This window comes from Ooceraea biroi, chromosome 6 (assembly GCF_003672135.1).
Source record: "Ooceraea biroi isolate clonal line C1 chromosome 6, Obir_v5.4, whole genome shotgun sequence".
NCBI classification, from domain to species: Eukaryota; Metazoa; Arthropoda; class Insecta; order Hymenoptera; family Formicidae; genus Ooceraea; species Ooceraea biroi.
This window is the reverse complement of record NC_039511.1, coordinates 702366-714914: the sequence shown is the minus strand read 5'-3', so window position 1 is coordinate 714914 and position 12549 is coordinate 702366. Positions and strand designations below refer to the sequence as shown.

General features: G+C 42.6%; 2 protein-coding genes across 2 annotated transcripts; one reads left to right on the top strand and one right to left on the bottom strand.

Annotated features, from left to right (window-relative positions):
* Positions 1 to 66: 66 nt before the first annotated feature.
* LOC105276487 lies at positions 67 to 6366 on the bottom strand. Its single transcript, XM_011334138.3, has 7 exons — positions 5908 to 6366; positions 5077 to 5284; positions 4813 to 4995; positions 4448 to 4682; positions 3014 to 3634; positions 1607 to 1966; positions 67 to 731 (listed from the first exon to the last, which is right to left on the bottom strand). Exons 2-7 carry the CDS (start codon positions 5263 to 5265, stop codon positions 433 to 435), a joined length of 1887 nt encoding a protein of 628 aa, XP_011332440.2. The 5' UTR covers positions 5266 to 5284; positions 5908 to 6366; the 3' UTR covers positions 67 to 432.
* Positions 6367 to 6575: 209 nt separating this feature from the next.
* Positions 6576 to 12514, top strand: LOC105276486 (transmembrane protein 214-A). The gene is made up of 9 exons (XM_011334137.3): positions 6576 to 6828; positions 6891 to 7099; positions 7240 to 7929; positions 8071 to 8284; positions 8352 to 8488; positions 11065 to 11191; positions 11330 to 11595; positions 11690 to 11841; positions 11930 to 12514. Exons 1-9 carry the CDS (start codon positions 6708 to 6710, stop codon positions 12054 to 12056), a joined length of 2043 nt encoding a protein of 680 aa, XP_011332439.1. The 5' UTR covers positions 6576 to 6707; the 3' UTR covers positions 12057 to 12514.
* The last annotated feature ends 35 nt before the right edge of the window (positions 12515 to 12549 follow it).

The following is a 12549-nucleotide window of genomic DNA, read 5'->3' as shown; positions in this document are numbered from 1 at the left end:
TCGCGTGTCGATCGCAAACAATTACACGTCAATAAATTATTAATACATAACGAATATGCAAATTTCTCTGAATATATTTTATTACTAAAGAATTCACATGCGTCGTATGTTTATATATATAATATATTCCATGTTCACATAGCACCGGATAAAAAATTGCTAATACAATACGTCGTTGCTACATCCACCGTTTACACTCGTCGCGCTACTTCATCCAGACGTCTCTGACGCACACATTCGTTGCTGCTACACGTCGCATAACGTCGTAATAAATAATCCCGTAGTCTTACAAACTAGCTCGCAAATATTAAATTTCATAAGGTCTAAGTCCCAGTGCTCCGCTAAGTGCTGTCCTCCGCAATTCATTTATTCGACGTGCTCGCATTCTTCTTGTCGCAATTTCGGGGAGCCATATCGCGAGCTGTCGCAAAATTAGGTGACGTCGGTGCGTTGCATGTGCCTGGCGTGTTGTCGGGAGGAATCGTGGTAAGCGATTCCGGCGCGCAGCATCTCACCGTGACGGAACACGTCGTGAGACGCGGAGAAGGACGGCAATGTGGGTAACGATGGTAGCAGGCAACTTAGCATACTGGCGCCGCCATCCGTGGAGTAGATCCCATTAGTCGGAGGTACCATTGACGTATTGCACGTGGTGGAGGCGGATCCTGGCAGCGCTGGTCCATTCTGATCGCCAGAAGCTAACAGACTCGAGCTCGGAGCCATCAGGTTTCCTATGGACAGTGAAGACACGGACGCTGATATTATGTGGCAAAACAGTCTACAACACGCACAAAGTAACGGCAAGCGATTACATGATGTTTTCTGCGTGTAACTGAAGAATAATGACGCCATCGTTATTTTCGTCATGTGCTTGTTTTTTGAAAAACGTGAAATTTAATTCGCAGCGAGGATTAATTTAATTCCCTATGCCAGGTAACAAATGTTAAAATCCCAAACGAATATCTCGGTCGCAATCGTGCTCTCGCAAAACACTGATAATTATTTACACTTATAATCGCCCGATGCAGAATTTATATATCTACACGTAAAGGCGAGACTTGTAATTCATGCGAATATATTTGCGGTATAATCGCTTTAAAGCGACAACATATTCCAGTGCATCCGCTAATCCTTTAACAATATCGTATACATCGTATAACATGGACAAAGCACAATATTAAAATTTTTAATACTCATTGATATTCCAAAGTCGAACGAATAATTTATGATTTATTAATAATCTTTTTTTTAGAGAAATTCAATCGCATTATCTCTTTTATAAACGGGAATTGTAAATGTTTAATACATTTCTCATACACGATTGCATGAACCGCTTATCTTGAAAACGGTGTCTGTCCAATTTTAAAATTCGGTTTATTTCCACAAAATGCAATTATAAATTGATATAATACGTACATATCATATTTAACAGAAGCAAAATTATCAATTTAAAATATAGAATCTCTTACATAAAATAAAAATTTCACATATAAAATTTTAATTTTAAAACAGGTAGCTGCGTGTGTACAACAAGTGTACGAAAGCTGTAAAGAGAAAGCGTTTCTCCAACAACGAGCATTTCTACGGTAACTTGCTAACGGTTCACCTGGAAGACTGACGCTCGACGCGGAACTGACGGACGAGGCGATCGACAGGGGCGTCATCATGGGGAAGTCCGAGGCTTCGGAGGCTCTCGCGGCGAGATGCGAGTCTATCCGGGCGGTAGGGCGAACGCACGCCAACGACGACAGACCAAAGTCGTTGGCTCTGTCCGTCGCTGTACGTCGATGCCTCGCGTGTACGCTGGACTTGCCGCTATTGCCCAGACCGAAATGCAGAAGCTCCAAGTGTCTGCGGAGATTTCTCGACTGACGCAGGATCGCGCCGCACAATGGACACGATGCCGGTTGATCCGACAAGCTACGCGCCTTCGCTAATCCGTCTCCTAAAACGAATTCCGTCAAGGCTAAACAGATAGCAAAAGCATATTGTTGTAACCTGAACTAATTTCGCCTCACTTCAGACATTGCTTCGTCATTGCACGCTAACGCGTTCTATTATGCAGATATAGGAAAAGAACACGATTTAGGTAGCGCTGAGAGAACGTCGAAAATTGATGATATATTCACCGTAACAGATGTAACGCAATGTACAGCATCACGTATTTTATTTGCAAAAGAAATAAAATTCTCTGGATGATACATTAGTATATCGTGTTATCCTATTTTCTTCTCAATTAAAATACTAATCGTTTTGTATATACGCTATTGTCAACAATACACATACAAAACGGAGTTCGTCATTACAAAATGGGAATATCCGTCAATTACTTCGCTTTTTTGACCGTTGCATGTAACAGAATCTGTAAAATAGTAATATAAAACAGTACTCGATGAAACTGCCGCCAATATATCTTAGAGATACATCGAGACAGACATGTTGTCAGACAGTCTATGACGGAAGAAGTTAAAACGGTAGTCAAACGGATTACAATGCGGACAAACTCGAATTGCACGTTCGCACAAAGCTCCGATTACCATCAATTAACTGTTGATGATAAAAGAATATCGAGACCGTTAGGACTTTCTTTCTTTGCTATAATCAATTAATCCTATGGTATTGCCTTACGTCTAATGTGGAAGATTTCTGTGTATCAACTTAAACTTGTAGAAATATATTTCGAATTACATAATTAAAAATATATTTCGAATGACCTAATTAAATAGCATGGATGAATAATTACAAGTTACTGAAACTGAGTAACTGAACTATACACCAAGACGCAAGATATCTTCTTCGTCCTTACGTGCAACTTGCTGCACTTTTAACCCGTCGCACGACGAACTCGCGATAATTCTGTTCGCTGTAACACAACCGAACGGAATTCGCAAGAGGTTTAACTACGAAAAAATAATTGGTCGATAACATTCGACCATCCTGTTCATCCCGAGTCCATTTCCCGCGAGTCCGTACGTCCTACATGTTTATCTGGCGATCGTTGGCGACGAGATACTGCTGGTAGGTGAGACCACATCCTGCCCGTGATGCGACGTCGGCGACGGTAAACTGGGCTTGCAGACTATTTGTTCGCAACTGTTGCTGCCACTATCAGTTCCGTAAACCATCGACGATGGATCGTTGTAGCCGGGTAATTCAACCTCGGGCTTGATCTCTATCATCATCGCGTCGTTGATCGAGTTTTGCGTCGTTGCAGACGCCGTTGTTGAGTTGTTACTAAACCGATATTTGCACGACGACAGCAAATGCCTACGCAGATTCCTCGCTTGTCGGAGCGTCGCGCCGCACAACGGACAAACGCCTGGACAGTCGGAAGCGCCGCGCTTCGACTGATTCGTGCCGCCAGCTGATACTGTTTGGGTGGACGCCAAATTGGACAACGCCAGATTGGATGAAAAACCGATGCCCAGGGAGCCCGTGAATTGCGGTATGTGCAACGGCGAGAACGGTTGCATCGGCATCAGCGTCTGTAGCTGCGACTCGCCATCCGAGACATGATCCTCTTGCATACCTTGCGTCTGATGATCATCGAGGACAATCGAGGATTCTTGCGCTCCCGGTGAGTGACCAACAGCCTGATGATTGTTCGCGTAGTTTCCAACGAGGCAGTTGCTCGCTGTTAACAGACACAAACACAATGTTACCATACAGGGCTGAACTGACGTTTTGACTTGCTTGCTTTAAATTTGTTCTTGTTCTTGGCTCCCGCTCTCGCTCTCGCTCCCTCCCTCTCTCTCTCTCTCTCTCTCTCTCTCTCTCTCTCTCTCTCTCTCTCTCTCTCTCTCAATGGGATGAATCTCTCTGATGAGAACGACCAATCAGAATTTGCAGTTCAACCCGATCGATGGTTGTGCTTGTGTCCGTTTTAATAGAGAATGAAAAAACGGCCTACGCAAATATACGAAATCTCTCGTAGGCATACGTTTGGTATGGTTTTATGGCGATTGCTAATAAATATAATACATCGGACACAAAACACAAGTGAAATCATACCATTGCTGTCTTACGCGCTCACAGTAATTACCATTTTACAATTGTAGAGTTTAATTTGAGACTTGTGATGATACACAAACTCTAAATAATGAAAAACAAATCGAATTCGTCTGCTAAATTATACGTTATATGTTTGAAAAAAAACAAACAAACTAACAAACACCTCTTTGTCGTAATGTTATGAAACATAATAAAACTCCAAAGTCGGAAAAAACACCATCGTATACTTTATTTCTCATTTAACATGTAAAGGTGTTTTTTCATGCTGACATTCGACGCTCATTTTTAGCGTCAAAACAGGTCACGTGATCAAAATTAACGCTGGATAATGGTCAATTTTGATCACGTGACCTGTTTTGACGCTAAAAATGAGCGTCGAGCGTCAGCATGAAATAGCACCTTTAAACTCAATTTGTCACAGAGTAAAATGTCTTACCTGCATCGTCAGTTTGATCTGTGGTATCGTCATCTTTGTTTTCGTAAGATATTGTTCTGTTGTTGTCGTTCATAGGCCTACTTTCACTGTCGGTTGCGTTAGTGGGCCATTTTCCCGAGGATGTGGACGACTTCCTCCTCTTTTTTCTACGTTTCATTGGATAAGAGTTCAGCGTCGTCTTTGGCAATCCATCATTCGCCGTTGGTATCGCCGACGCGGGAATTTCTTCTCCACTCTAAAAGAACATATCAGATTTTCGGTAAGTATGAAAGATATGTGTACTTTGAAGTGATCTCCCTCTTATCACACAAACAAAAACACTCAGCTAATTAGACAAAATACACAATATCCATCGTGTGGCATACCTCTGTTACTATAGTCGGTGGTGTTAACCCGTGTATGCATAGGCAGTGTGCAGCCTGAAGCAGAGAAGGCAACTGCGACGGCTCAACGCTCACTTCTCCACGATATACGAATTCCAACAGAGATTCCAAATCATCCGCTCCGATCCCTGCCAGCAATACTACTGGATGCTGGCATGGTGTATTCTGTGAAAAAAATATCGTTACAGAAAACAGCCTTCGTTCCACGACACAAAGTTATACATTCTGAATTGTTTGGGTAATAACTTTTAATAAGTCCAACAGAAATGGACTCGCTGCGCACAGGACAATTTTATGTGCAGGAAAACTACGACCACCAGCAGCCAAGGTAACGTCCACCAGATCGCCATGTCCTCTTAATAATTGTACCGCTGAGGTCAGGGAGGAACTGAACTCTCCCCATGAGAGACTATACAGCTGGCTACTGCTACCCATTCTGTGTCGAGGAGCTCAACTGGAACGAGACAATGCAGGACATGAGTACAGGTACTTGCCACTGCGTGATTTTGTCATCACAAGTGACACAATTTATCACACATAAAGCATTCATTATTTTTCATTCGGCAAAGCAATGATTGTCGTTTAAATATTTTTTCCTTTCTGTTCTGTGTCACCATAAGACTAGACCGAAACAGCTGACAAAGCGTAACGCACGAAGTGAACGTACAGCCACAAAATTTCGCCACAAAACAATAGCCCAGTTGGAAAACGGACATGAATTTATTTCGCAGCTATCCCGGGGAACCAAAACGGGGCACGCATGCACCAATAATCCACTGGCTAACGGTAATGACGGCATGTACGATCGCCGTTCCCCCAACCCACGTTCCTTAATTAGTGCCCCCACCCGATTAAGCACGATCAAACACCGCGGCGTCCGTCGTGTCGTGAGTTAACCTAACAAAACGGGACCGCTACTGACAGCAAAGATCTCCTGTCGCGGCGTTGGCAACGACGACGCCGACGACGGCCGCAACGATAACAATGACAAACGCGATTATCTTCGTGATGATTGTTAGGTGCGCGTTGTCCGCGCGCGAAATTAGGTTGGAGAAAGTTGTAATGCGCGCGGGTCACCTGGGCATAAGTCGTGCGAGTCAGCAGTCGAACGGCTGCGAGATCGAACCGTCACACAAATGTCACGCGGCACACAGCGTGTGTGCTCGGAACGTGGCGAAAAATGCAGGACACGACGTCGGGATGAGCGTCGTGATGATCCGCTTATAAATTACAACACGACACGCGACTCCGAAATCCGAGATTCAAAACTCCGTCAGAGGTAATTTCGCGCGTGTGTACATGGTGCTACACACACATACGTACACCGCTTGACAACAGTAGTTGCAATAAACTCTGGTAGATGGACACACATGGCGAATGCGTGTTGGCTTTAGTTGTACAAAATTCCGCTACGAGCCTCCACCGTCGCTCGATAGGTCAGGTAGTAGTACGACTCGACGCTATATAGCTTCATTCTCAAGTAGTACGTATAAGCGAACGACGAATCAGCCGAAAAATTTGCAAGTATCCTCCTGAATAGCGGGTTAGACCAATTTTTTTATTTATTTCTTCGTGGTACAGTCAACAGTAAGATTGGGAAACATTTTAATTTTCAGGTAGTACAGTTTAATGATTGATTTTCGATGATGCTAAGAAAAAAAGAGAAAAAAGATATAAAGCGAGAGGGGAATATAGTAGTGCGTGGCAGCCGGCAAACACGCATGCGTTACCACGTACCACTGTTGTGACTGACACTTTGCCAACAAACCTCGTTGGACGCACAGCTGTGCTCCAGTCAAACTTAGTGCCTTCCGGAGTCGGCGGTGCGTCGCGTCACTATTTGGATACTGACGTTGGTTGCATTTACGTTTACCGCGATGTCGTCTGGCAGCTGGGAACTGGTTAGCAGAAAGAAGGATAAGAATGATAAATCTAACAAGCTTACGAAGGCCGAGAAGAAGAAATTCATCGAGAACGCACCGAAAGTCGAGGATTTCTGTGAGTCATTTCTTGTTCTTGCATTAAAAGAGTTGCATGACTTGATACACATATCATTTCAGTACCATTGAGCCAAGTGAAGACGCTGTACGACAATCTGGATGGAAATAAGGAAAATAAGAAGCCAACCAAGGTACAAAAGAAGGAGCACAAGACAAAGGAAAATGAAGAGAAGAAGAAGCAGCAGAAACAGCAGCAACAGCAAGCTCAAAAGAAGAAACAAGAGCCGAAGGAAAAATCACCGAAATCTATAAAGGATGCATTGAATGCTGTATGGTTCTTTGTACAAAACGCACTCGCTATTTAGTTTTATTACGTGCTTATTTGTGTACAATATTATGTATATTTAAGCTCATCTTTAAAGACAAAGTTAAAAGTCTCGTAAAATTTAATACACTTCTTGTTACACAGATTAACATACAGGAGCTCAATGAGCTTTTGGCTACTGCTCAACTCAGGTTTCCCGATGCTCCGTCACTCTGGCTGAAGGAGCTCGACACGTTCCTCAACATGAAAATCCCTATCAACAAGGAGGATGCCATATTCTCGAGCAAACCTAAGGATTATCCATTGAGTTTAGTACCTAAAACCATTTCTTCCATATTGGAGCGAGCAGTGGAAATGGCGGGTCCACTGGCTGTACAAGTTTTTTACGAAAGCAACCTCACGGCAATGGCGAACGACATGATTAAGGGGGTCCCAGTCATTGGTCATAAGATATTTTTGCAGCTGCTAGCACACTTGTATCCTGAAATGATAGTCGCTAGTATCCCCAAACTAGTTTCCATAAGGAACTCTTACAAGAACAGGAAGGACGTATGCCTGTCCCTGTTGTGGGCCTGGTCACAGGCCAGCAAGAAGAATCTGCCGGCTGGCCTGACAATCTGGCACAAGGTGATGCTACCGTTACTCGACACGAAGCGCTACACAAGTTACGTCGTACAAAACCTCAACGACCTCGTATTTGACTGCAACAACGTTTGCGATATCGGTCTTGATTTGTACATGGATATTATCTGGGACATTTACCACAGCGTCGACTCCCACAGCATTCAGCCCGCGGTGTGGAAGGAAATTAATATTAATATCGATCAACTGAGAGTGAGTGAGATTTATTTTTAATTTGAAATAAGCTTTGGGTCTCCGTTGTGCTCGATGATCGCGTCCAGATAATGTTGTAATAAACATCTGGCGATGACGATAGTGAAGCGAATGCAGTACAATTGTCGATTTACTTTACAGTCGCTGCTATTTAGAAACAAGAACATAAGTTATACAGAATTGTTCACTATACTGATGGGAAAAGTATCGGAAGATTCGGATCCGGTCTACAGACAAGAGTTACTCAAGGCTCTCGTAGACTGCCTCATCACGGAACCTGTCTGCTTCACTATTTGGGGTTCTCTGTATGATGGACCCTTCTTGTACCAATCCACTCTTCTTCTGTCGCACATAGGTGAATATTCATATAATTCTACATGAGAAAACATGAATTACGTGATAACGCAAAACTATTTTTCTAGATGAGAATTTATCCGACTTACAAGGACGCTTTAAAAGCAAGAATTTCAAAGAAACGCTCGAAATTATTCAAAACAAGAACAAAAGATGGACAAAATCTTACAAAGATCGCGCGCTCCAATGCAAAGAGAGATCGCAGGTGAGTTTTTTTTCTTGTACATTATCGAATCTGCTCTCAAAATACAATTTAAATACATTTCTTACGAAAACGTGGTGCTTAAGTTGATTAAAAAATATATGAATTTTATCTCATCTCCATCTTTGGCAATCGCGATTGCATGTCGGAATTTATCATCTGATAATATATCATATTTTCACTCGTATGTCCATTCTAATCAATATCTTTGCCTTAATGATGCACTTATCTCTCTGGAAAAAATACTTGAACAATGATCGTGTCACATCAATATTTCTACTCAAGAAGAAATGTTGAATCTTTCTATTCTCATTTGCGAAGTACAAACTATTTGTTTTGGAACGTGTAAATGTTACGTGTATCCTTGCAATTGCAATTTAATTTGTATGAAAACCAACAATGAACCTTCTCTTTTGCTGTTGTAATAAGGAGAAAAGCTGTGCTGTGAAAATCATAGAAATACATTACTTTCTATAAAAGTCATAGCTGCTGCGTCAATGACTGCAAACGCCGTTAAATTCTTCAAAAAAACATTACTTTTCTCCTACAGAGAAGACAGAAATTTCAGTAGTTAGATCCAGTCGTAAATCTTGGAACATGACGTTTTCTCCAGCATCACCCTACCTTTAAGATTACGTACACAATCGGGCAACGAGCATAAATCTGTTGTCGGCGCGCAACAGTGCATTGCATGCCTCATGGTATCTTGAATAACGATAATAGCGCCGAGGATTTATTCAGACAGGCAGTCAGGGACAATTAAACTTAGAAAGCACGCTTAGTCGCAAAGTTCTCAGATTTGCACGGGTCGCGCATCGCGTGTTTGCTGCGCGATAACTTTCGATTCGTTGCCGTCGTTTTACATGCACACAAGTGCAAATGTAAATATTTTCTATATGTAATTCTAAATGCATTCCTTGAAAAAAGTGGGCAGATATAAAGGAATGCATATCTCTGTAATGATAGATTGCAATTGTACTTTAACGAACGTAATGCAAGTCGGGCAAGAAGCGAAAGTGTTTATCGATGTCTGGCGGGACTCGTAATGCCTTCGATAAGAGTATCATCGCGTGGCAATCGCAGCGAGAGGGGCTCGCTCTCTCGCGTAATAACGCCGTCGCGGATGAGCTCGCGCCTCGCGCTTATGCGTCACAGTGGTATCTGTCAGTATCTGTCGGTACGTGACGCGCGACGAACAATATTGATTCGACGCTATCGAACAATAGGTGTTAATACCAAAAACAAAGCTATATAAATCATCTAAAATTCCTGTTATAAGCTCAAAGTTTTTCTAGACTCGCAGCTCGGTGTGTATGTATGTATGTACATAATACACGCGGAATACTCGCGTCGTAAACATCGCTCCACTTGACGTCGCCAAAGACGAACAAATTTATCGAAATTGTGAAACTGCGCGTGAGAAAATTCATCGAGATCGATCGATATTTTCTTGCAGAAGAGTTATTTGTCACCTTGGATTTGCGTGACAGACAAGGTAATTCTATCATAGTATTTTGATTCCGTTGAACGTCGATAAGAAACGTCCGACTTGCGCGGCGCAGAAAAAAGCGCAGTTGCAAACTCGGACGACCCGTCGCCAGGTCTCTCTCGGCTCGGGCCGTTCCGTTGCCGCTCGGACAGTCGGACAGCGAAGCGGCGGGCTCGATTCGAACAACGTCAGCGCGCGCTCTCAGGTTAGGTGACCGTTTTTCGGACTTGTACGCGACTATTGATCGCACGCGTTGCCCCCTCGCGACGGTCCGACGCGACGACATTGACATCGGTTGTACGTCATTTTTCTTTTTTTTCCTCTATTTCTCTCTCTCTCTCTCTCTCTCTCTCTCTTTCGGAGAGATCACCCAGGAGGCCAGGAATCGCAGGATCTCGGGTGAAATTGGGTGAAACCCGAGAACGTCTCGATTTTCCGCAGGTAAGAGAAAGCTCCGCGCGCGCGCGCTTGCTCCACGTAACGCGATCTCGTGATTTTTGCGCGTCGTAATCGGTTTGCTACGTGTAGAAGTTGCTCATAACGGGAAATTCGAGTTGGATTGATTTTGTTGATCAGTGCACGCATCGCAAGCACGGTGACGTATTTTTCGAACACGTCGATGACAGGCCTGACGTAGCATCGATTTGGATCGTCGGAAGACTTTATCACTGTTTATTCGATGGTTGTTTATCCTGAAGTGCTTCTCATTTTATCGCGACCCGTGCGGAATACACAGAATGGCATATAAACCTTACCTTTTAAACGGCTGAGGCAATAAACAAGAAGAAGAGGAAGAAGAAATTAATTGCTTCTCATACATATGTAAAAAAAAAGGTTTCAAAGTCCTTCCGAGCGCGAGATACGCAGTTTCTCCGTTTTATCTTGCTTCGACGAGCACGAGCGCTGTCTCGTCATACGTTCTGAAAAATTACGATTGAATTTTATCTCACGTGCTATGAATCGAAATTTGTAGAGAAAGGAGTTTTGCGACGTCTTAACGCGGTCTCTTAAAAAGTGATCTCTTAGCAAAGGTAGAATCTTGGAATAAAATATCGTTTTGAGATGGGATCCTCACTGTTTGTTTTTCCAGGTACTATTGGAGAAAATGGCCTCTTCCAAACGCCGCAGCTTCCAATGGAGATTTGCTAGTTTCCTTCTGCTGCTGCTTATTGGTATCATCGTAGCGTATGATACACAGAAACATGGCTCCTTTGAGGGTAAGAATTCTCCAACAATGACAACTTGGTTGCACTTTGTAATCTCATGTCATCCCATAGTCATGATTGATTGACAGAAATTTCCGTCATTGTCATAAATATGCTTGCCAATTTAAGAATCGAAATTTCACATTGTAGCATCCAAAGTCGGGAGGTTCTTGAAAACTAGCGGAATAGCGAGATACGTTGAAAAGACGGGGGCTGTCATAAAGTCGTACTGGTCTGCAGGACACAAAGCAATTAAGGACAGCTCACCAGAATATTACAAAATCGTCGTGGACGTGTGTACGCCATACGTCAAATTAGCCGGTGATGTCTGTCTTATAATGAAAAATGTCTCAATCAAACTGTATAACAACTCTGCGGAGTACGTCGAAAAGAACGTACCGGTAGTTCTAGATACGGTAAGTCGAACTTTGAATATCCTTACGTGCACACCTCATGTATTATGCATGCGTGTGTTTGAAACTGTAACATGATCTTTTCCCTTTGGCATAGATCGAGCATTATGCTCCAGGAGCAATGGAGCAGATTAAATCACATAGTCTGCAGGGACTAGAGTTTACAAAAAGTTCTCTCATCCTTATCGGGAACAAAGTTGTTGAACATTCCAGTGCAGCGGTACAATGGATGGAGCAGAATGTCTTTGTGTAAGTACAGACGGAAGGTTTAATACATAGAAGCCGCACATTGAATGCCTGATCATGATATATACGCATCCTTTTTTTCTCTGTTCAGGGGTAAACTTAGCCCAGATAATCTTCGCAATTACGCCATATGGGCCTTCGACGTGACGCAATCGTACGCAACTCAAACGTACGATTGGGTGTATGAGAAAATGCAGACTCTCTCCAAAGTGCCATGAATAAAGTCCATCGGTGTGTGCTCTACAAAGATTATCGCATTTTGGTAACAAAAACCACCTTTCCATGCGTCTCGGCATTTATTATTTGTGACACGAAGAAAGTCGGTGCATCATGCGGATACATACTTTCAAAGATCACGAATGCGTCGACCATTTTACCTGTGATATCTCGCAAGGAGAATCTGTGTATCTTGCTTTTTGGTTGGTCTTGACGAGGGAAACTTCGTGATCTTCCACGAGTAATCGCGAGTATTTTTTTTATTCAGACAAATATTCATCATTTTTGAAATCCCTGTTAATAAATAGTATATCTATATTGATAGATTTATCTGTACACAAAGTGTCGATTGCGTACTCGAGCATTTTGTATTTTCATTTGTAATTTTGAGTATTGATTTGAATATAATATATTAGATCGTATATTGAGTAATCCAATAAAGCTATCAATTTTCGTATAATAGTTTTTCTTCTGTAAACATAATAAAAGGAAAAC